Below are 24,971 nucleotides of genomic sequence, written 5' to 3' on the forward strand. Positions count from 1 at the left end.
ACTGCCATTCTCTTTAGCTCTGTCTGTCTTTCTCACTGTGATATTAAATTAGTTTCCGTCATAAAGTTCAGAATCTCAAAGGCCAATGCAAACCTCTGAGGAACCACCGGTGCTCTCCACCACCACTAGACAGGTATGCTGTTAATAAAGAGTAATCTTCTTTAAGTGTTCTGTGATTAATTTTTACAAACCTTTAGAACATTTTACGGCCTGGTCATGTTTATAAATGGGATGTGCTGGGTTTGGTTAGAGAGGTGTTTGGTTATACTGAACTACTCTTCTTTTCTGTCCTAAAATACATGTGATTAAGTGTCATCTCTAAAACCAGGGCTGAGTGTGTTTGGCAGGATTGGGTTATATGAAACCTGCTGACAATGAAAGATAAATAAGACTGTTATATCTGAATTGCCGTGGAGGTACACTTTGCTCTGAGCTTTCAGAAGGATTATGTTTGCAGGCCATTCAAAAGAACTGTAGTTGAACTGAATGATTGTGGATGATTTGGTATTTTAGGTATGTTTTGGAATTTTGAGGACCTACCATAATGATGTGAACTCTGCTAGGATTGTGCCTCAAATAATCACCTTCTCCCAGCAAACAAATGTGAATAAGTGAAAGATACAGGGGCATCTGGGAATTAGGAAATTAGGGAATTTGTCAAACAAAATGTCTCAATTGTCTAAATTATGTCTAATAGGGATTAATTTATTTTTGCATTTTTATATACTATACATTTTTTTTTTAAATCTATTGGCACCTGCCGTGCTGACGTAATATCACTAGAAGCTGCTACCAACAACTAAAACTTACCAACTGCCAGCTGCATATAGAGCAAAGACTATTTTTATTTCTTAACAGCTTTAAGCAAATCCTAAATATGGCCCCCACAGTCACATGATGATGATGTCATTGAATGGGACTGCCCCCAGGATGCCTTGGGGTGCCATTGATTCATTTGTTGTCAAATTGAAAGGACCTTTAGTCAAAGTTTTGTTAAGTTAAGTATTTCTGTGTTAGTTTATGTTGTAATTAAGGAATTATTGTGGATAGTTTGGTATTTGTGGTATATTTTTTTAATTTTGGTGGACCTACCATAAAGAAGTAAACCATGCAGATATGGTACCATAAAAACCCCGTCTCCCAGCATAGAATGTTAATCTGGGAACACTATAGGGTCATCTGGGAAATGGGGAACATGGTGAATTTGTCAAATAAAAGTCTGAATTGTCTTTATCTGTCTAAGGTCACATGATGATGATGTCATTGAGTGGGACTGCCCCCAGGATGCCTTGGATTGCCATTGATTCATTTTTTACTCAAATTGAAAGGACTTTTAGTCATAGTTTTGTTAAGCGGGTATTTCTGTGTTAGTTTATGTTGTAATTAAGAAATTATTGTGAATAGTTTGGTATTTTGGTATATTTTGTCATTTTGGTGGACCTACCATAAAGAAGTAAACTATGCAGATATGGTACCATAAATACCCCCTGTCTCCCATCAAGTTTTTTTTTTTAAACAATACTACTGTTAAAACATCCAAACTGGTTGCAAGGTATTTTTTAAAATGTTTTTAATGTTTTTTTTTTCAGCTCCAGAGGGATGGTTATGATCTGCCAGCCTATGATGCTCTTGCCCAGATCCTCCCGGAATACCAGCACCTACTCAAAATACCAAAAGCTCCTCGACAGAGCAAAGGCGAACCAGGAGAACAGAAAAAGAGCCAGAGGTCGTCAGAGCTCAATCAAACATTTGAAGTCGTCTCCTCAGCTAGAGGGTGAGCTGCCTGTATATGAACATGATTAATAATCATTTCTGAAGTCTGATTAGTTGTTCTTTTTTGTTGTAACATTATCATCTTGATTGTTTTGTAAATATTTCAGGCTCCCAGTGGCAGATCAGTCTGATGACCCACATGTTGCTGAAATTAATGAACACCAAACTAAAGTAAGTCTATAGTTCCGTTGCAGCTTAATAGTCCTCTGCTGACATAGGTATACATTTTAGCTGAGTATTTCCATGTTAGAAGGACATTCTCTACATGTATAGATTTTATTTTCATGTAATTGTTGTAAGAGTTAAGATTCTAAATGTTTGACATTTTTTGGCAATGTAAGTCATATGCATTCATGGGTTTATGATTGACAGCTAATAGCAAATCAAATCAATTTACATTTATTTCTATAGTGCTTTTTACAACTGATGTTGCTAAGCAGCTTTACAGAAATGTCGTAGCAGGATAAAGAAGCAAACAAAATATTGAACATACAACATAGAACCCACTGAACAACAAAAGCAAGGTAGAACCCTTGTGAGGAACCAAGGCTCACATGTTCGTTGTACTATCACATGTATTATCACATGTACTATTAAGGCTAAAATATAACTGGGGACCCATCCTCCTTTGGTCAGACAACTTCTAAATTACTGTTTTAAAGTCATTATTCATTCACATATGTCTCTTTATACATTCAGGTGAATACCACACACCAGCAGTGAAAGCAGTTAGAAAATTAATTTCTAGATTTCATATAAACTTGTAACTGGTAGTGGAGAGTGAGCAAATAGTCCTAGTGAACTAGTGAGCAATATGACATTACACAACAATTTGTTATTCCCTGTGACTTCTAATACTAGTCAGATGTGCACATTTTTTTTACCCAGAAGAGTTTTTTCCTCTCATATGGGACATTTCTGTCCTCTTTACCTTCTCCTCTGTCAACGGGGAGCACAAGCACCACATGAATAGATTAACATTTACAGACGTCGTTTTGAGTGACATTTTTTAAATGCATGAATGAGGATATTGATCAGATTTACATCCAAAACCCCCTAAGTGCACGAGACACAGTGCATTTTATTGCCATTTGTATATTTTTGAGATTTATTTTTCAGCTTTAATGTACACATTACACTGACATTCCAAGAGTTACAGTGTATAAATTGATCATGTACTTTGATGGAAAGTGTCACCTTATGGGGACTTTCTCTTTTCTAAGTGGTGTGGACTTTTAACATTCCTCAATCCACAATGTTCTGCGAGTGCCAGGAATTTGTCATAGAAGGCATTACTACCCACAGTGGACAGAGCAGTGTGTGGTAATAACTGGTGGAAACTGCAACTATTGTCCAGGTAAACACACTCTGGCAGAAATTACATTCACATTCAATGCAAGGGTACCAACACCAGATCCCACAGGTCAGTGCAGTGTTCTTTAGTTTCCATTGGACATATCAGAAGTTGCCAGAATTGATTTTTGGCATGTTAGTGTGTATTACATTCTATAACATACTGTATTTTTCGCACTATAAGGTGCATTTAAAATCTTTACATTTTTAGAAAAAAACAACCAGTCAGGTTATAAGGAGCAGTAAAGCCACTCCAATGAATTACAACATTATACTGGAGTTTCAGTTTAGTTCTCCAGCAGTATTAACATTAGCCGTTAGCCGTGCTAAGCGCTAGCTCTTTAGCCATTCAGAGGGGAATATTATTGGTCTGTAGCCTGCTACTGACCCCGGCTAGCACTGTCGCTAATGCTTCAGCTTCAGCTTTGGAGGAAATCTGTAAATCTAAGCTTACTGTAAATAAACAGAAGCACTTTACTCACCCAAATAAACATTTTTCATGAGAGAAGTCTGTATAGATTAACATCCGGCGCTCGTTTGACATGTCTGACTCATTTAAAATGTTTTTCTTTTAAGAATTACAGTTTTTGTTTACTGAACTTAGCTTCCATACTAGAACAGAAAATAGATGTTCCTTGATAGTGCGCCTTATGATCTGGTGTGCCTTATAATGCGAAAAAAAAAAAAACTTAAATGTAATGACATATAATAAAGTATATGACACACTAACCTTAAACCTGCCACAGATGTTGCAAGTTTTGGTGGATGGTTTATCTCAGCAAAGGACATAGGAAAAGGCTTAGATCTTTTAGTTCAGCTCATTAAAAATGGGAACAAAACCAAAATTGATAAATATATATTTTTGTTCAGTGTATTTAATTTTTTTCCTTCATCAGCATGTAGTCATCACTTTGGCCCTTGTGAGAGTAAAGGATCAATGTGAGTTTTTTTCCTGGATTAACAAGCCAAGTGGGGGCCGTGCTATTCTTGCCACTGAACACTGAATACCCAATGGTGGCCCCTCTCTCTGTCTTTCTCTGTCCTCTCGCCCACTATTCACCCTTTTATTTGACAAAATGATTTATTATTAGGCCCCTCCCCTCTACTCCTTTTGTCCCTCCCCCACAGCTAGTCCCTAGTCTCCGGTCTCATCACCAAGTCATGATTCTCACCTTGCGTGTGCGCCCTTTCAATTAGGCGCTCAATTTCATCCAGAGGACCCAAGGGAACCGGTGCCACACTGCCCCAGATTGGAATCTCCTAATCGGGAGTGTTTTCTCCTCCCATTCCTGCCCCCCCATCACTGTCCACCACTGTCCACCCCCTGTTCTTTATCATGCTTGTGCTTGTGAATGATGGACAGAAGGTGTGTAAGAGCAAAGATTTCACATCTGTGTGCAAATACATGAATACAGTTCACACAATAACACAAAGGCAGGCCAGGCCATATAACGCTCCTACTCGTCCTTTTATTCATTCAGTGTAAGGCTGGAGCACTGGTGCTATTGTTTAGTAGGTTATAATAAAGCAATGGAGGTGAGGATAGTCATGTGAAAGCCAAATGGGGTTTCTCTCATAATGATTTTTTTTGTGGACGATTTATATTGTCTCAGAAATTGTTGGTATAAATGATAATCTCATTTAAATACCATTAAATGCCACTGATCTAACGATAATAGAATAGCATACCAAAGCAAGTATTTTAAAGACAACAAAAAAATTAAGTAAGTATAGTTTGGGAAATATACTATACTTTTTTTTTTACCTAGTGCAGTCCACATGGTGTGTATTGAAATATTGGCCTATGCATGGCTGGCTAAAATACTGTTCACTGGTATATATGTCAACAACCATACAAATAAACACAATAGATGATATCACCATTATGAAATATTATTAAGGCCATGTCCATTTATTGTATGATAAGTCAAATTTGTAATTGTAGTGAAAGGCCTACTTAACTTTGATAGAAACTGTTCAACATTCATTATTCCAGTGTTTTCATACTAAAAGCACCCCCCGCCTCGAGTAAAGAGATAATGAACAGCATAAATGTTTGTAGCTTTGAACAAACAACAATTATAATCATAATTTGAGCTACTAGTAAACATGCATTTTAACTGCAAATCACCCTTTTCACGATTATATTGCAAGTTTTAATTTAATATTTTAAATATAGACTAGTTCTTAAGAATACCTAATGTGTTATTAATGTTTTATGCAAATTCTTTCTTGTACCAGTTTCGTCTGCAATTCACATATTTTATAGAGCCTGTTGACATAGGATAGTAGCAGTTTATTCAGCAATGTAAAGAGTTCAACACACTCTCACTGACAGACAGCATACCAAACTACACATCTATGCCCCCCTCCCAAAAATAACTGTACCAAATGAAAGTGCCAGCATTGAAATATTATATTTTTATATAGTGACTGATGCAATGAATATAAATATTTTGCCAGTCCTACATTCATTATTTTACTAACATTTATAAATGTAATATTTAACGCTAAAGTCCTACTGTCGCAGCTTAGCCCATGTCTGTCTTGTGTTTCTCTCTCATTTGGTCTCTTGTGCTCCTGCCCTCTTTTTACCTGTCATGTGTTTCCCAGCCATGTGCTTCTGTTGTGTTTTGGTCCTGTCTCCGCCCTAGCCCCACCCTGTCATCACTTACTTGTAACCCCGCCCCTTCTTGATTGATCCTCAGGTGTTTCCAGTTTCCTGTTCCCTCCTCCTATAGCCCCTTTGTTGCAAGTCTTCCTTGTCTAGTCTTTTGTTGGTTTGTTTGCTGTCTGTAGTCTTGTCAGGTTTGTTTTGTCTCATGCTGCTTGTTGTTATGTTCCTGTTTTCTAGTTTAGTCTTTTTGAGTTTTGTATTGTCTAGTTTTCATAGTTTAGTTGTCTTTGTATTGTTTAATTTTGTTTTACGTTTCCCTACACATGTTTGCTTTCAGTTTGTTTTCAGTAATACTTTTGTTTATCATGTTTGTTTGTTAGTTTATTAGTTTGTTTTATTAGTTTTATTAAATATGTATTTCTGCACTTACGTCCAACCCTCTTATTCGTAACACCTACAAAGAAAAAGGTGTGATTAATCTGATTTTTTTTTTTGATTGATTGATTGACACCACTGCTGATTAGTTTAAGCCGAGAATTAACTGGGCAAGTTGACCATTATCTGAGCAAGTCAACCTGCTGGTTGACTAGTGTATCTGCTTTCTGAATGGGTAGTTCAAATAAGAAAGCAAATAATAATCTAAAAAGTTGCTTAAGGAGGATCCACGTTTACAATTTTACCAATATTGTAAATATTTAGTCAGTTTTCCAGATAGGGATTATGCCAAGTCATACACAATCAATTTAATTTTAATGTAAAAGGACCCTTAGTGTTATTTTTTAGTCTTAGTACTGCCATCATTTTTGCATTAATTACAGAAAAAGACAGAACCTTTAGGAATATCCTTTACATTATGAAGATTATAAAGATGGTAACCATACATGAAATTAACCCAAAGGATTCTGATAAAAAAATCTTTTTAAACCTTCTCTAGCTGCATAACCTTGTCAGCTTTGTTTCAAGGTGAGGCTGTGTGCATGGCAGCATATTACACTGAGCCATGTTGTTCTATAAAAATGGATTTTACTCTGCAAGATGCAACTTCTAGCCACTTGTCATGTAAAAGCCCACAGCAGACTGAATATGCTACAGTGATAAAGAACAGATTAATCTCAGAGCTCAGTTTTAGTTTCAGAGCTCACTTATATTCTAATGAACACGAATCTAAAGTGGTGTAATGAGTGAATGTTAATTGAGCAGACACTGAATCCGGCTCAGACAAACAAAGCTTAAAGAGATGTGTGTGTTAATCCTGTTTTGGCAGTGTGAAGCACGTTCTGCTATTATCCTAGCATGTCAGATTCTGACACTGTGAGGACACCTAGTGAAAAGATGCTGCAACTACCGTCACCTGAGCATAACCTTGTGTATCCTGAATTCTGTCCTTTTCATAGAATAAACACAGTCATCCCCAAAAAGTAAGAGACCACTTCAGTTTCTGAATCAGTTTCTCTGATTTTGCCATTTATAGGTATATGTTTGTTAACTTTATGCCATTCCTAGTGCAAAAATCTAAGCAGTTCAGCTTGGTTTGATGGCTTTTGATCATCCATCTTCCTCTTGATTATATTCCAGAGGTTTTAAATTTGGTCAAATCAAATAAACTCATCCTTTTTGAGTGGTCTCTTATTTTTTCCAGAGCTGTATGTCCAAATATGTCCAAATGATTGTGCACCCATTGCTGACATTTTCATGTTTTTTACTCTTAAATGTTTTAGATCATCAGGTTATTATTATTTTGAAGGGAGAATAAATTCAGACATACATGTCCTTGTGTGAAAAAGTGCTTGACCCTTAAATCTAATAACTGGTTGGGCCACCCTTAGCAGCAACAATTACAATCAAGCTTGTGGTTTATGGTAACCTGCAATGCGACTTTCACGGCGCTGTGGATGTTTTTTTTCCTCCACTCATCTTTACAGAAAAGTTGTAATTCTGCCACATTTTAGTTTTTTCGAGCATGAACTGCATTTTTAAGGTAATGGCACAAAATCTCAATAGTAGAATCTCAATAGTATTCAGGTCAGAACTTTGTCTAGGCCCCTCCAAAGCCTTCACTTTGTTTTTCTTCAGCCTTTCAGAGGTGGACTTGCTGGTGTTTTTTGGATCATTATCCTGCTACAGAACCTGAGTTTGTTTCAGCTTGAGGTCACAAGGCCGGATTTTTTGTAGATAACAAAATTCATGGTTCCTTCATTGTTTACTTTTGCACTAGGTGTAATGGGAAACACTTTTTGACTAAATTGAGTCAAAATGTTCCTGGAAAGGTTCATCAAAGCTACACGTTTTTCCCATTTGTAGATAATGGCTCTCACTGTGGTTTGTTAAAGTCCCAAAACTTTAGCAATGACTTTATAACATTTTCCAGACTAACAGATCTCAATTTCTTTCTTTCTTTCTCATTTGTTCCTGAATTTCTTTGGATCTCTGCATGATGTCTAGCTTTTGAGTATCTTTTAGTTGAGTAATATTTCAATTTGTTTGATGATCTGAAACATTTAAGAGTCTAGCCCTTGTACAGAAGTAATGCTAACAGCACAGGACTCTCTAAAGCAGACAAACATGAAGATATTAGCACCATGCCTAATGCCATGTTTGGGATAGAGAGATATTCTTGGAAATGATGGTGCTTTATACAATACATTTGGAATGATTTGAATATTTGTGAATGAAGTTTGCTGGTAATCAATGTCTTGTTCTTACTAATGCATCTTCTCGGAATGCTATTAAATCCCCACAGCAATGCACCACAATCCACACGGTAAAAAGCCTTTCCTGGACAGTAGAGACAGATACTCCAACAAAGAAGCATGAACTCTTTTTAAATATCCTTGAATTCAGAGCAGTGGATTAACAGGTGCCCCAATACTTTTGTCCATGTAGTGTAAGGCATTGTATTGTCACAGTGACATGGTGCTTATTATTGAATTTGCACTGAATCATGAATAATAAAGGCAACACATTTTTTGTTGTTTTCTCCATCAGGAGCTGGAGAACTACCGCACTGCGATGTGTAAGATGGCTGAAGACATCCTCGCTCTGCGCTCTCAGGTGACCAGCCTAGAGGCGGAGAATAGTCAGCTACGCAGTGAGCTGTCCCAGCACCAGGACCTTGGTTGGACCCTATTGGATGACACTGACATTGACATCATGACCAAGACTGAGATCACAGACAGAATTGGTAGAACATTTTCTTTTTCTTTTTGATCCTCCTGTTAATATCTGTTAATCAGTGGTAATCTAAGCTCTTCTAAGTTCATAGTTGTTCCCTGGGTCTGTTTACACTCTGTGTTAATATGAAATCATTATGATCAGATCATGTTCAGATTTCACTTGTCTGTATGAAATGCCCAGTTTACACACTCCTAAGGCACATTGTGATCAGATTACAATAGGGTCACTTAAACCACATTCAAATGTGGTCAGAGATTAATACAAGTGTAAACATAATGTTTTTTTACTGTGATTAGATTCAGTCAGGTGCAGTTCAGTCCATCATCCAAAATGGAAAATGTATTCTACAACTGCAAACCTACCAAGATATGGCCGTCCACCCAAAGTGACAGATTAAGCAAGGTCAGAGAAACAGTCAAGAGGCCTATGGTCATTCTAAAGGAGCTGCAGAAATCTAATAATAGCTAATAATAATAGCTTTATATATGCAGCATCATTATCCAGTATATAACTCCACAAGTGTGCTTTATTCTATAGTAAATGTCTATATTATTTTTTCCATTGGAATTTCCATTGGAAAATGTTGTATGAAGTATGAATTAGCTAAGTATTAACTCTAAATTAGACCGTCAATTAGATAACAACATCATCTTCAAGTGATCTTTTTCAGACTCTCTACAACAAGGGTGTGAACCTTTGGTCTTTAGCCTTCATTCTCCACCTCTGAGCTAAAGACCGATGCAGAGCCTTGCTGCACAACTTTTTACAGACATTAGTTCCAGCCCTACAAAACACCACATGGTTCCTCCTCAACCAATAAGGGAACTCGACTAGTACTATCAAGTTTTATCAAGCACTGTTGGAACAGATACCTGCAGTTACTTCAGCCTAGTCAAATATCCATGCTGTAAAAGCCCCTCATTTCTGAAACTTTTCCCCACAGTAGGGGCACAAAGTGCTTCTAAATGCAGGTATAATATTTCAGAAGGAAGTTGAAGGTGCTCTTTGCTAATCTGTGTGGCTGTCTTTCCCTCAGTGGATTTTGTGCTGTGGTTTGATAAGACTGCTCATTTAGCACAGAGTCTGATAAGTAGTCAGGGCCTTATCTCCTGAAGGACAGTGTGCCACACACACACACACACACACACAGCAGCTCACAAGGCCTTTGCTTGACGGGAGCTTCAGAGAGTTCTCTAAGGCCATCAAAGCAAAGCAGTGTGGAAAATTAATCAGTGTCTTTTCAGAGCTTAGGATAGTCTAAAAGGCTTCAGTAGCGAAGTTTGCAGTTGTAAATATCGCTGCTATCATTGCTATTTATCCACATTTAAAATGCCTGTGACTGTGACTAGTAAATATTCCTGAACGACAAACAAATTTACATGTTATTAGCACTTTGTAGGGCTAGAACAAATGTCGGTAGAAAGTTGTGAAGCAAGGCTACACTACATAGTTCCTTGACTCATAGAATAAAGAATGGAGAATGAAGGCTAAAGACCAGTTCATTGAACTTTAGACCTGAGTTCCACTCCCTTGTTGTAGAGAGTTTGAAATAGATCATTTGAAGAATTAACACAGAGCAATATTTCAATATTTTCCAATGGAAGATGTATTACATCTGATGTTAATATTAAAACACCAGAGTGTGAGACACTAAGAATGCCAGCACAAAAATTACAATTTCTGGTATATCTAGATTGAATCCAGATACATTTTTTTTAGAATAGTTTACTTCTGATTTTTTCCCATTTTCACCTTAATTTGGAAGGCCAATTTCCAAGATCACTCATTACGACTCCTCTATTAAAGACTAGTACACTTAGACACATGTGAAGACAGCCACCTCCTCTTTTCAAGCTGCCACTAATGCAGCATTCCAGTAGCCAGTGATGCACTCTGAGCAAAGCACAGTGACCCAGCACTGATACACAAGTTAACAGACGTCTGAGCTGACCAACATTACCTTGGGATGGATGTGGGAGAAAGCACAATCTACCCACCCAGAGAGAGCGGTGCCATTTGTGCTCTCTCGGACTCCGGCTGCTGATAGCAAGCAGCATGATCCTAGTGCAATAGATCATAGTGGCAGTGCCTTTGTTGATTGGGTAAAAACACATTTGGAAGTGGTTTGGAATGCGATTATAATTAAATTTGTACAAATGTGCCGAGTATTGATACTTGACATCAAATTTCAACGTATCTTTTGCATTGTTCACTGCATCAAAAAAACAACCTCATTAAATCCAAAGTGACAGGAGATCAGGGGTCCAGGAAGAGCAGAAAAAAAGGTTATTTACTGATGCCATGACCACAACAACCCATGCAGATACCTTTTGTAATGTGTGGACATACAAATCCAATCAGATCACTTGCAGTTCAGACTGTCATCTCAACAGATCTGATTTGAGAAACAGTCCAGTTTGCCTATAATCTGAACATAGTGTAACACTGACAGATTTGCTGTGTAAAAGATGTAGCGGATGTCTTTAATTCTATTATTACCATTATGTATTAAGTTGTTTTATGCTATTTTGCATTTTTCCTGTTGTAGGTTCTCTCTTTATTAAACACTTTAAAGTTGTGTTGTTTTGTCAGTTTCTCTAAAGGCTAAATTGGCCAGTGAGAGCAGTAAAACAGCGGAACAGAGGGAAAAGATCCAGCGTCTTCAGAACGAGCTCATCAGGGTGGGTTGCAGCATTAAAGACCAATTTCTCATACTGGCTGTATCAGTGCTGTATTAGGGTACCAGTGGGCTGTAGCCATTTCCATGGGTGGTTTTCTGCAGCCTTAAAGAGACTATCCATTGACTGCCTGCCACGCCTCTGTTATATTGGCTGAAATGAAGGAAATGCTGTACTGAATAATACATCAATGGTCTCTGCCCAAAGCTATTGATTGAATAAGGTCATTCGGTTCATTATGTTTTCATAGCGTATTGGACAGCACTTTCACATTCAAGTCATTCCATTAACCTTTACTTGCAATTGTAGGGTTATTTCATTAATTACGTAATTACATATTTCCAATAAGAAACTACACAATTGAGCCCTTTCATTGGAAAACTGTGTATCAACAATGTCTTCTTTTTTAATTGTAAAATAAACTTTTTTTTGCATTAAAAAATTAAAATTGTATTTATTCAGACAAATATTTCTTAATTTTCATAAAGGCTTTTAAAAATAATAACTTACCAATAAAGAAAATAACAGATGTTTTTTGAAGGTCTCAATTAGTGACAGTTTTACATACAGCTCTGGAAAAATATAAGAGACCACTTTATTTTCTGAATCAGTTTTTCTGATTTTGCTATTTATAGGTATATGTTTGAGTAAAATTACCATTGTTGTTTGATTCTATAAAGTATGGACAATATTTCTCCCAAATTCCAAATAAAAATATTGTGATTTAGAACATTTATTTGCAGAAAATAAGAAATGGCTGAAATAACAAAAAATATGCCAAGCTTTCAGACGTTAAATAATGCATAGTAAACAATTTCATATTCATAGTAAGTTTTAAAAGTTCAGAAATTAATAAATGGTGGAATAACCCTGGTTTTTAACCAAAGTTTTCATGCATATTGGCATGTTCTCCTCCACCAATCTTACACACTGCTTTTGGATAATTTTGCCACTCCTGGTGCCCAAAAGTAAGCGGTTCAGCTTGGTTTGATGGCTTATGTTCACCAAGTTCCTCTTGTTTATATTTCAGAGATTTTCGATTTGGTAGAATCAAAGAAACTCATCATTTTAAGTGTTCTCTTATTTCTTTCCAGAGCTGTATAGTGGATACTCAAAAACTAAAAGTGTGAGACAAAGTTTTCATCAAATTCAAATCTAGTCAAGTTTCTGAGCTGAATTTGTGTTTAAACAGTGTTATAAAAGGTGTTTCAGGATTATGCAGGAGGGTTAATTGCTGTTACCTAAAGCTCTTTCTTTCTTTTCCTCTTTTGTAGAAGAATGACAGTGAGAAGGAGTTGGTGTTGTTAAAGCAGGCCCATCAACAGCAGCAGGCTGTGCTTCAGCGCTATCAGGGACGCATCAAGAAATGTGCAGTGCTGGAGAATACAGTACGCCAACAGGAGAAGGTACTATCGGACATCTTTTCAAATCTCAGTTCTAATATAATGTCTTCTGTTAGGAATACAGAGAAATACAGTCAGAATTGTTATCAAACAACATCTGATATCTGATATTTGTCTTGTACGTGTCTGCTTTCACATGTTTCAAAGGAAAATTTATATAATTACTTTTAAATATTTTACTACATTATTTGGAGTAGCATTACAGAGATGATTTTATTTATTCACAAATGTTATAAATGCAGAGCTCTTAGTTGATTTCATGTGCCACAAATGTCCCTCTCCCTAATCTTTCTCTCTGTTCATGTCTTAGATTATTGAACGGATGGAGAAGTTGCTGGATACAAAGCTAAGAGAAAGGAATAAAGAGAACACAGAGAGGAAGAAGGCAGTCTATAAACGGAAAGGTGTGTCCACCACAGAGTGAAGATTCCTGTTCTGTAATGATCCCAGTTAGCAGAATAAATGACTCTGGTCTGCTATTAACTCACTAATATAGAAATGCACTTACATTTAATTGAGCTTCAACATGGCCTGGCACTCATATGTGGCTCTTTAAATGGAGTAATGGTGATTGATTTGGGATTGATTTGATACAATATATCTATATATACATTTGTAATGAGTGTTTTTGGACCTTTAATGGCACATCCTGATGGCATATACTTCCTGTAGTGTTCTGATTAAGAATATGTTGGGAAAAAAGCTGATGAAGTAGTCATTTAGTGTGTGTGTGTGTGTTTGTGTGTGTGTGTGTGTGTACAGAGGAGGATGCAAGCAAGAGGAGAGAGATTGAGTCTGTGCTGTCGGCAGAGAATTCCCGCCTCAGAGAGGAACTGGAAAGGCTGCGCCATCAGCCACCAGCTGTTATTATACAACAACCTGTCCAGGTGGACTTTGCTACACATAAACACACAATTTCTAAGTTGCCAGATACTCAAACACATGTTTATCCATATGTACAGGTATAATAATAGATTAAAGCTCCACTGACAGACGGTAGTCCTTCTGTTTCTCTGCATACTTTATTATCGTCATTTCACCCTGTTTTTCAATAGTCAAGACCCCGAAGGACCGCCACATTTCTCCATAGTAAAAGAGTCATACGGCTGCGAGCAGTGAATGCTGCACATACCATGTTCATTGTGTAAATATCTTGGAGCATGAAGCAGCAGCAGAGAGAGCTTTTGTATATAGCTGTAGTAATAATCTTTGTTATTAATCAGGTTAAACTGCACCTGAACAGCAGTTTTTTTTTTCAAATTAAAGAATCTGTTATAACCAAACCAAATAGTGCTGGTTTGAAAACACCCTTATAGAGTGGACAGTGAGTGCACACAGTGTTAAAGAACTCCAGCAGCACTGCTGTCTGATCCACTTGTTGCAGCCCAATACACACTCAACAACACACCACCACAATATCAGTGTCACTACAGTGCTGAGAATGATCCACCACCCAAAAAATCGTTGTGTGGTGGTCCTGTGAGGTCCTGACTATTAATGACAAGGAGGGAAAGAAGTATAATAAAGTATGCAGAGAAACAGACTAGAAAGGACTACTTTTTGTATTTTTATTTATAACTAAGAGCTTTACTTCTATGGTCAGTGGAGCTCAAAAATAGACAATGATTGTAGAAACCAGGTGATGGTCATATAATTCATACTTTCAGACTGTGTAATTTCTCCATACCTTATCCTGTCATAAAAGTATAGCTCATAAAACAACACCTTCAGTCTGTTGATTGATGGAACTCGCTGCATGTGGTTTTCTGCACAGACAGAGCAGCCTTTTTCAGACAGTGAGAAGCTGAGACTGTTGGGGCAGCTAGAGAGAGCAGAGGCCTACATCCACACACTGGAAAAACAGGTGTGTTTCTCAAGAAGTGCTTTACTATAATACAAACTTGTAGGGTGTTTTCACACCTGAAAGTCCAGACCAGTGCCTGCACCAAGGTTTGTGTGTTTGTTTCATTGTACAGCTGTGGAAAAAAAAAAGAGACCACTTATAATGAGTTTTTTTTGTTTGTTTGTTTTTTATTTTTTTTATTTTACCAAGTTAAAATCCTCTGGAATATAATCAAGAGAAGGATGAATGATCACAAGCTATCAGACCAAGCTGAACTGCTTGAATTCTTGCACTAGAAGTGGCATAAAGTTATCCAAAAGCAGTGTGCAAGAATGGTGGAGGAGAACATGCCAAGATGCATGAAAACTGTGATTACAAAACAGGAATATTGCACCAAATATTGATTTCTGAACTCTAATGTATGGATATGAACTTGTTTTCTTTGCATTATTTGAGGTCTGAAAGCTCTGCATCTTTTTTGATATTTCAACCATTTCTCATTTTCTGTAAATAAATGCTCTAAATAACAAAATTTCTATTAGGAACTTGGGAGAAATTTTGTCCGTAATTTATAGAATAAAACCACATTGTTAATTTTACTCAAACATATACCTTTAAATAACAAAATCGGAGAAACTGATTCAGAAACTGATGTGCTCTCTTAATTTTTCCAGAGCTGTATATATTGGTCTGGTTAGTTTTGGTTTCACACTGCAGTTATTGAGCACACTAAAGAACTTTAATACCTCCTGTCATCATCAGCTACATGGGCGGAGATTCTTTACACTTTTTATTAACTGGCTTGTAGAATGTGAGTTTTGAGTTCGGCTTTGAGTTGCTTTGATGAATTCTAGCTCCATGTCTCAATCTGAGCATGCACGCCCCCAGCAGAATAAGTGTAAAAGATCTACCCATCCTCAGATTCCCTTTATTTCTGTTTATAAAAAAAGGGTTAATATACTGTTACAGTAAATAAATTAATTCCTAGTCTAAGCGTTTATGTTCATACTGCTGAGAGACATGTCTGTACCCCAAGGGGTGTCAGATTTCGGCTCAGCACCAATCTTAGCTTCCTGTAGTTGTTCCAAAAGTCCCAAGTATCTAGTAAAGTGTTTCACACTGCAGATAAACCAGACCGTGATTCAGTAGATCCAGGACTGCAGTTTTCAGCCCTTTCACACCTACAACTTTGGTTTGGACCCAAACTGAACAGTCTGAACCAAACAAGGAAGGTGTGAAAGCACCCTAAGGCTACATGTGAAGTTAGGTGCTATATCTTACATTAAGTTCACATGTGCATCTGAGAGCTGAGTCAGTGTTGTTTTGTAGCTGGAGGAGAACGCCAGACTGTGGGGGAGAGAAAAGCAAGAGATGCTGATCAGGCTCAGTGAATATGAGCATGGATTCACACTTACTTCTACAATGGGTCTGCATGATCTGCCACAGGTTAGTATGTGATTGTAAGCATGCCAAAAGTCATGGGATATCTTTATGTACATTGATCTTTAAGCATTACCTCACATGTGTATAGGTTGTAAGGTGTTATCTTGTTAGTAAGGCCTGGTTGTGGGTGCCTCATGGATGGGGATATTAGCATCCCTTGATCCTCAGTGTAATGTATGTATGGGTAATATCTCATAGAAGGCATTACCACCACAGTGGACAGTGCAGTGAGTGGTAATGGCAAACACACAAGTGACTAGTGATCATTTGAATCTAGAAGTTCTATACATCAAATGTATCAAAATATACTGATGAATGCACCATTAAAAATGCTCGAAAATTGCTTTGAGTAAAAAAAAATATGGAGGTTTTTTCTTTTTTGTAAAGCTGTTGTTTGGGAGATACAGATTTTTGTGGAATAGAAATGATAGACTGTATGAATGGATATCTGTTGATGTAAAGATAAAAAAACATAGATGTAACTGTTTAAATCAACATGTTTTTAATCAAAATCCAAAATGTGTGCTTTTGATGTTTTATGAAAGTATTGATATGGCAGACAGTAAAATTTTTCTTTTTTTTTTTTTAAAGAAAAACATTGCAGACACTGTTCTAAAAAATGCCCAGCACAGACAACTGGATCCCAAAAAGTGATGAAACCTTCATGCTTTTTAATACAGTGAAATGAAACACACACCTGTTTTTTTTTTCAGATACATTTACAGTGTATCATAGATGAACTGTAGTAATTTAACAAATTATATATGGCTTAGTAAAACACAGATACAATAAAACATTACATCAGTACCTCCTGGAAGTTTGAAAGTGGTTGCCTTTAATTCCTCTTTAAAAAAAAAGGTCCATCACAAAATCTCTGATCTCCAAGTCACTGACTTTTAGTGTCCTGCTATCTGGAGCTGTGTAGAGGCTTTATGGTTAACATGATGGGTTTGTCAGGGATCAGAATGAGCTCAAATTTACTTCTAGCTTCCATCTTCCTCTCTTTCTCAATCCTGAAGTTCTCCAGCATCTGTGAAGACAGAAACAGGCATGTAGTGGACATAGGATTACACACAATTACATGAGACATTATTGGTCAGTGTTAGAGTGCCTGATAAGACTGATTTTAACTTGATATGTCTCAAATAATAAATCAAAAAGAATCAAAGAACTGTTGATTATTAGTACTGAGAATGAAGTAATAATAAATGCTATTTTTTATAATTTAATAACTGAGTTGTTTTAAAGTTTCACTTTCACTTTTTATCTAGTTTGTGTCTATCTGTGTGCAGTATTTAATTGTACACTCCATTAGCTATATTTGTGTAAAAACAGCATATATTAATATAGCATATAATTCCAAACTTGTATATTGTGTACAGTATATATAATGAATACCCGAACTGACATGAATGAGGAAGAGCTGCATCTCTGTCTCTGCGATCCTGCGGCCGAGACACTGGCGAGGCCCAAAGCCGAAACCCAAACTCCTGAAATAATGACTCTCATTCCTCAGCCAGCGAGAGGGCAGATACTGCTCTGGTCGAGGGAAGATACGGTGGTCTCTGCCCATTGCGTACAGCCCCAGCTGCACTAACGTCTGACAAACACAAACACAGACAGACCCAGATCAGACACAGAGTTTCACAGCTTTACAGAAGAGAGAAAAGTTATAAAAGTGTGGCTTACCCCAGAAGGAATATGGTAATTTTGGATCACAATGTCCTCAGAGGTGTATCTTTGTAGGCTTACAGCAACAGGATGTAGCCTTTATGGAGATAGAAAAAAAGGTTTTGCACTAATTAAATGTAGCCTGAGGTATACAGTATAATCTTACAGAAGAAATACTAAGAATAGATTCATTGTATTTCTCATTGAGCTGCACTGTGGGGTAATATTCCACTGAAAAATTATCTTAGTCCAAAACTACAGATTTGCACACTCTAACAGGATACTTGCTTACTGTTAAGTACCAAATCTACTATGGATAAGACCAGTAAATTCACAAACTCCAGACAGATGTGAAAAGAAAGAAAAAACATTGTATTGTGTTTTTTTAATACATCTGTTGTATATTACAGAATAGATAGTAGATACTGTAAATACTGATAGTAGATACTGTAAATATAATGTATGCAACAGACCATGGAATGGGACACATATATATTAAAGGTACCCTCTAATGTCAAATTATTTTACAGAATAAAGAGAGTTTAATTCATGAAACTGGCAAATCATGATGCTTAAACACAGTTTTACAGTAAATTACAGTATAACCAAAACAGGGCTATAAAACAGTCTTAGTAAAATTTACATGAACCCAGTCCACTAGTAAAAAGCTTTGAAATCTGTCAATACGGACAGATGTGACTTTGGAAGTACTGTATATAGTGTTGTTGATACTAGAGAGCAGCACATCACCTTTTAGGCCATCTTTTAGCACATCATCATTTAGAACAGAAGAGCTAAATTCAGCATACAATGAACCGAATGCCAAATAGGCAATCAGTTATCTATTGAAGGCTAAAAGCTACCACTAGCTGATGCTTGCTTGTACAAACATCAGAAGAGGAAAAAAGGCTTGAGATGGTCAGACTAGGGGCAAGGCTACAAGCTTATCGTGTCTGCTTGCTAACAGAACATTGTCCCAAGATGACAGCAACATTATCCTGTAAATCTAATCTAATCTAATAATTATGGTGTTTTTGTTGCAGTGTTAAAACTAATACAGAAATATGTGGCTTCCATAGGCCCTATTTAAAAGGAAGATTAACATTGGCATCTCTATTCTGTTCGAGGCACAATTACAAGGTTGTTCAGTGTCATTTAAACATGTATTATTGTACTTGCTTAACCTTGAGGGAAAGAATAGCATTTATATTGGCCCCAATGTGTCTTTATACATACCTAAGTGTTTCTTTTAAAGCTCCTTTAACCAGCGGCACCATTTTCAGCATCTGCACTGTGTCTCCCTCTGAAGCAGCACGAGCAGCCGTGATCTCTGCCCTCAGCTCCTCCTGAAGGTCAGGGTGCCGAGCCAGCTCATAAAGTGTCCACAGCAGGGTGATGGATGTCTAATATATGCACACAGAGCATCAGTATCATTATGCAGTAAAACTGCACTGAGAAATGACTGTATGTTTATGTATGTCACTGATGAAGACTGTCAACTCGATTTATGAGTCTTACTGTGTCAACTCCTCCAGCCATCAGCTCAGTAACACTGGCCTTGATTTCCTCAATAGACAGACGATCAAGCATCAGTAGACTGGCCAGCACTCCGGGGTATTTGCCCTGGGCTCCAGACTCCTTCCTCAGCTGCCTGTAGATGTTCTGGATACAGCGGTCCGCTTTGAAAGTCGAGAGTGCAAAAGATTTAATGCACTCACAAGATAAGTGTAAAGGTACATGTCTTTTTCTGGTCTGTTCTAATTTATTGTCATATTGTCATATCCTGTAAAATTAGATTATTACACTGATTTTAACTTTTGCAACTTTTGAAATCACCAGCACAAATAGTTCGTAATAATTGAACTATGTAAAATCATCCAAGATCCCTATCGCATTTATTGAGTTAGAGCATGTTCTTTACTTACCGTATTTTTCGGACTATAAGGCGCACTTAAAAACTTTTAATTTTCACAAAAATTGACAGTGCGTCTTATAATACGGTGCGCCTTTTGTATGGATTTTACTCGTCAGGTTGTAAGGAGCAGTAAACACACACTCCGTGCAGCGTTATAGAGAGTTTCAGTGCTATACAGAGTCCAGAGCCGTGCAGCTCCGAGGCTGAGCAGCAATAGCATTAGCTAGATGCTAACCGCTAAGCTAGCTAGCTTATTCACTGAGATCAGTATTATCTAAATTTTACTCGTCAGGTTGTAAGGAGCAGTAAACACACACTCCGTGCAGCGTTATACAGAGTTTCAGTGCTATACAGAGTCCAGAGCCGTGCAGCTCCGAGGCTGGAGCAGCAAATAGCATTAGCTAGCTTATTCACTGTTCAGAGATCAGTATTATCTAAATTTTACCCGTCAGGTGTAAGGAGCAGTAAACACACACTCCGTGCAGAGCCGTGCCGCTCCGAGGCTGGAGCAGCAATAGCATTAGCTAGATGCTAACCGCTTAGCTAGCTAGCTTTTTCACTGTTCAGTAGAGGTGTGCCAAAAAATCGATTCACATAAGAATCTTGATTCTCATTTACTACGATTCAGAATCGATTTAAAATGTCCCAAAATCGATTCTGAGGGGCGGGTTTTAGACTGATTTTGGGCTGGGTATTTTTGTTGGACCTGGCAACCCTGGGGATAGCGCTTGTCCCTTCAAACGGAGATCTTCCAGACACACACAGAGCGTAGGTGTTTGAGAATCACCGGTAAGATGGCAGAACAAGCATTATATTACCTTAGATTAACGTGTAGTTTTAATGTTTTATGGCAGAATGCTTCATAACAAGCATAAAAAAGATCGCTAGTAGTTAGTTTCAGTAACTGTTAGCTAGCTAACTAGCTAACTTTCCAGTTCCACCTTAAATAACGCTACAGGTGGCAGCGGGCTGCAGCATTTAAGGCGGAACGGAAAAATAACAATAAGCTAATCAGAGCTAATTTCAGCTCCTCATCACAGAGGAATTAAGGAATGGACAATATGAATTAATTTCTCCACCTCCTGCTCCCTTTCTGAAGAAATACAACGACCTTAAATTAACTAGTTAATCAGCAGCTGCTCCTGAACTTTAGCGCTCCAGTGCTATCATCACATCAGCCCAGCAGCGTCACCTACACACCACCGCTAGTAGCCTGGTAATAAATCAGTGTTATTTATTATTTATTTATTGTTCATTAACGTCATTGTGATATCCCAGTGATTCCTCTGTCACTGAGGACCCACATTCCTGCACATTTTATTGTTTTTGTAACACATTACCTGCTTCAGGACCAGTGTATATTTTGGAGGCTTTTTTCAATAAGATTCATAAGCCAGAAGCAGAAATTTTTATAAATCAAATCGTTTTGAATCAAAAATCGATTTTGAATCGAATCGTGGCCCCCAAAATCGGAATCGAATCGAATCGTGAGATAGTAAACGATTCCCACCCCTACTGTTCAGAGATCAGTATTTTCTAAATTTAGCACTTTTAATACTGCTGGAGCAGTATTATTAGAGTTAGATGCTAATCGCTAAGCGTTCACCGTTCAGAGGTGAGTTATCGGCCTGTAAGTCTGTGCTGCTTTGCCTGGCTAGCATTAGCTAGATGCTAAGCGCTAACTCTCTCAGAGGTGAGTTTTATCAGCCTGTAATCTGCTTGTTTACCGTGTTAAAACAAGCTACGGGGGACGAATCGCTAGCTAATATCTCACTGTCTTACCAGAACACGCAGGATTACTCAGTGTAACGCTGTCGTTTAAGTTTGGGTTAACTTTACTAGTTTAGGTGACTAGCTAGCGTGCTAGCGGATAGCTATGCTAACGCTGGTGCAGCAAGCCTTAGTGGACATCTGGAAATCTAAGCTTACTGTAAATAAACTGAAGCACGTTACTCACCCAAATAAGGAGAGGAATCTGTGTAGATTAATATCCAGCACTCCTTTGACTTTGAAATAGCTAGATTTGTATACTGAGACGCTCCACCGGCAAGCGACCACCCCCGGTGGGGGAAGGGAAACATGGCGCCACCCCTGTTCACTTTGATATAGGCACCCTTTCTAGTGTCACTTAACGCGCCTTATAATGCGATGCGCCCTATGTATGGAAAAATAGCAGAAAATAGGCGTTCTTTGATAGTGCGTCTTATAATACGGTGCGCCTTATAGTCCGAAAAATACGGTATATACACATTGTATAAAGTAAATAATGTCAAAAATAGTTGCACCAAAAGGAAATGTCAATTATTCCTATTATCAAGGAAGATGAAGGTTACCAGGGACAATAATTTAAAAAACTACTATAGGCAATTCTTGGTCTTATTTATTGAAACAGAGGTACACAAACAGGGGTAGTGTGTACCGCATGTGTAATCTTAGCATGGCGTTGTAGAGGTTCCTAATGGTGTCCTTCAATAATCCATCCCATGTCATTTGAATATATACACAGTTTCTTCAGATTTTGCAGAAGGCATGGTGTGTTGACAGTGTGTCCAACAGCATACCACACATTTTCAATCAGGGATAAATCAAGGAGGATAATTTCTTAATACTTAGTACACTGGAGTATGCTTTAGAAAATGTAGGGCCACTGCTTATTGGACCTCATTAACATAACATGGAGCTTTCTAAGGGAATGAAGAACAAAATGTGATCTGCTATCATAAAAATTGTATCCCAAACCATGACTCCAGGCCTTCTGCCTGAACTGTTATCTTGGCACTGACCATGATATCTCCACACATGGGAATTTACTGATCATCTCCATCAAGACCAAAGCGTGACTGAAGATGACATGACGGTCTGGCAGTTTTATTTCTGTTAGTGGATTCCTTATGAGTGAAACCTATTAAAAAAAAACATAAACATATTGCATACCATGGTTGAAGATGCCATCCCAGGAGTCCACATGGTCCTTCCACACTTTGGCTCCAACTCGGCGTAGCAGGGCTGGTGGAATGTACAGCATGGGGCAGGTGGACTTAAACATTTTAGTGATGCATTCGATAAAGTGCTGGGCTTCCGGATCAATGTAGTCCAACAGCAGACCCAGACGTTCTCCATACAGCACTGTACTCACAGCTGAGGAAAAGACAGTGCTTGAGTAACTATTCACAGTTCAAATAATAATTTACTGAGAAAGCAAGTCACATACGTTTAAGTGGGGCCTGAAGATTCTGCTACTCCAATCTAACAACCTATAAATTTCCCTCCTAACTTTCTGTGCCATATTTCAAGGTTTTCAACCCCACCACCAACTCTGTCTCCTCTCCATAACCCAGTCCAATCTCTCAATCCTTACTTTCTCTGTTAAGTTCCAGCTTTTTAGCTTTTAAGTCAGAAGCTTCCCTGAAATCCAGGTCATGCTCTTAATTTTCTCTCCAGTTCTATTTCATACAGTTTCTTTCCATAGTACATAGATGTGCCAAACGTAGTAAGATAGGAATACGACTTTTTCCCTGTAGATAAAGTTATTTTAAATGCCTGCAAAGGGTAAGAAATGGAATAACACAAGGCGCTGCCACTATGATCTGAGGATCGTATGTTCGCTATCAGCAGGCAGAGTCTGAGAGCACAAGTGGCCTTGATCTCTCTGGGTGGGTAGAGGGTGCTCTCTAATAACATCACTACTAAGGTGTTGTTGGTCAGCACAGGCCTCTGTTAGCTGATGTGATTGGAGCCAAGTCGCTGCGCTTTCCTCCGAGCGCACTAGCTACTCAGGTACTGACTTTATATTTATCGGAGCATTACTAGTGGTAGGGGGAGTGCAGCTGAGTGGGCTAGTCAAGTCATGTGAAGCTAAAAAGGCCTCACCAGAACTGCACACTGACCAGTTTTCAACCTCACTCACAAGATAACACCTCACAATGTATACAGGTGTGGGCATTTCCCAGCCACCCCATGATTTAAAACTTCATGCTCGTGTTACATAATGGTATACTGTGATTTTTTTTGTGCATGTCAGTGTGCAGTTACACCCTGGAGGTATAATATGAACCCTCAAAAGTTGATTCAGTATCTGAAAAAGCTGAACACAGACTAGTGACCATATAAAGTAGAAACTGGGCTTTAACATATTTGATCAGAACAAAGAATAAACTTTAAATGGCAGTACATCAGAACTAGTAATCACAACTACCTAAACCCATTAGTACATCATAAAAAATGCAATTTTAAATTTCACTTCACCTTTTTGATCAAGTTAATTGTTCAAAGCCACAAAGACTTCATTTTAGGGTTTTTTTTCACCTTTTTTTTGTAGTCTAAAGAATAGTCATGTAGCATATCAAGCCTTACATTCCAGGGCATACTTGAAGAGCTCATGGGAGAGATCTGTGGTCCACTTATTCTGTCCACTTCTTTCAATCTTTTTATAGACTCGTGCCACAAAGTCCTGACCCACTTCATCCAAAAGTGGTACGAAGTTTCCCTGTACCTTCGGTGAGATCACCTCCCGGTTCAGAATCACTCTGTTAGATCTCCAGTCCTCTCCATCCCTGAAGAGACAAACAGCTGTAGTGAACTTCATGCTCAGATTTGAAGAAGAAACATCATGACCAGAAACATAATAAGAGAAGACGTACTTGAGAAGAACGCCATATTTACGGTTCCTGTAATCCCTGTAGGAGGTCCACGGCTCCACTCGAAGTCTCTTGGGATAGTGACCCTCAGCTTTGAATAAGATAGCAGCATCCTCAGGGTTGATGATGTTCACACTTTCATAGTATCCAATTTTTTCCCTGGTAAATATAATTTATTATTATAAGTTACAGTTAATACTTAGAATGTCATTCCTGCTGATGAGTAGGAAAAGTGGTTACATGCCATTTACACTGACATGGAACTTTTTTTCTTTTGCCCTGACCCATAGTATTAAAAGAACGCTGCACTATCCTGCAGCATATGTATATGTGGCCCCCTGCATTGAATGTAGATGTGATTTCTGCAAGCATGGAGAGTTTTAGCCAGATGCCACCAGTCACAATCATAACTAGTACGTACACTGTGCTGTACACTGTGGGTGGTAATGCCACCTATGACATGT

The 24,971-nt window shown here is 38.0% G+C and overlaps 2 protein-coding genes across 2 annotated transcripts in view; one reads left to right on the forward strand and one right to left on the reverse strand.

Moving 5' to 3' along the window:
• On the forward strand, nucleotides 1-17,096 carry ccdc33 (coiled-coil domain containing 33). Its single transcript, XM_007228244.4, has 11 exons — nucleotides 1-133; nucleotides 1,590-1,774; nucleotides 1,881-1,944; nucleotides 8,729-8,924; nucleotides 11,510-11,598; nucleotides 12,870-13,001; nucleotides 13,309-13,402; nucleotides 13,761-13,885; nucleotides 14,773-14,862; nucleotides 16,171-16,287; nucleotides 16,876-17,096. Exons 1-11 carry the CDS (start codon nucleotides 86-88, stop codon nucleotides 16,936-16,938), a joined length of 1,203 nt encoding a protein of 400 aa, XP_007228306.3. The 5' UTR covers nucleotides 1-85; the 3' UTR covers nucleotides 16,939-17,096.
• LOC103021835 (cholesterol side-chain cleavage enzyme, mitochondrial) overlaps nucleotides 16,936-24,971 on the reverse strand; it is an 11,477-nt gene continuing 3,441 nt past the window's right edge. Inside the window, exons 2-9 of the mRNA XM_022672194.2 lie at nucleotides 24,511-24,666; nucleotides 24,224-24,423; nucleotides 22,805-23,008; nucleotides 19,474-19,634; nucleotides 19,192-19,358; nucleotides 17,974-18,052; nucleotides 17,693-17,884; nucleotides 16,936-17,314 (exon numbers count right to left, since the gene is read on the reverse strand). Of these exons, the coding sequence (XP_022527915.1) occupies nucleotides 17,192-17,314; nucleotides 17,693-17,884; nucleotides 17,974-18,052; nucleotides 19,192-19,358; nucleotides 19,474-19,634; nucleotides 22,805-23,008; nucleotides 24,224-24,423; nucleotides 24,511-24,666 (1,282 nt within the window). The 3' untranslated portion in view covers nucleotides 16,936-17,191. The remainder of the gene's footprint in view (nucleotides 17,315-17,692; nucleotides 17,885-17,973; nucleotides 18,053-19,191; nucleotides 19,359-19,473; nucleotides 19,635-22,804; nucleotides 23,009-24,223; nucleotides 24,424-24,510; nucleotides 24,667-24,971) is intronic.

Source organism: Astyanax mexicanus, chromosome 2 (genome assembly GCF_023375975.1).
Source record: "Astyanax mexicanus isolate ESR-SI-001 chromosome 2, AstMex3_surface, whole genome shotgun sequence".
NCBI lineage: Eukaryota > Metazoa > Chordata > Actinopteri > Characiformes > Acestrorhamphidae > Astyanax > Astyanax mexicanus.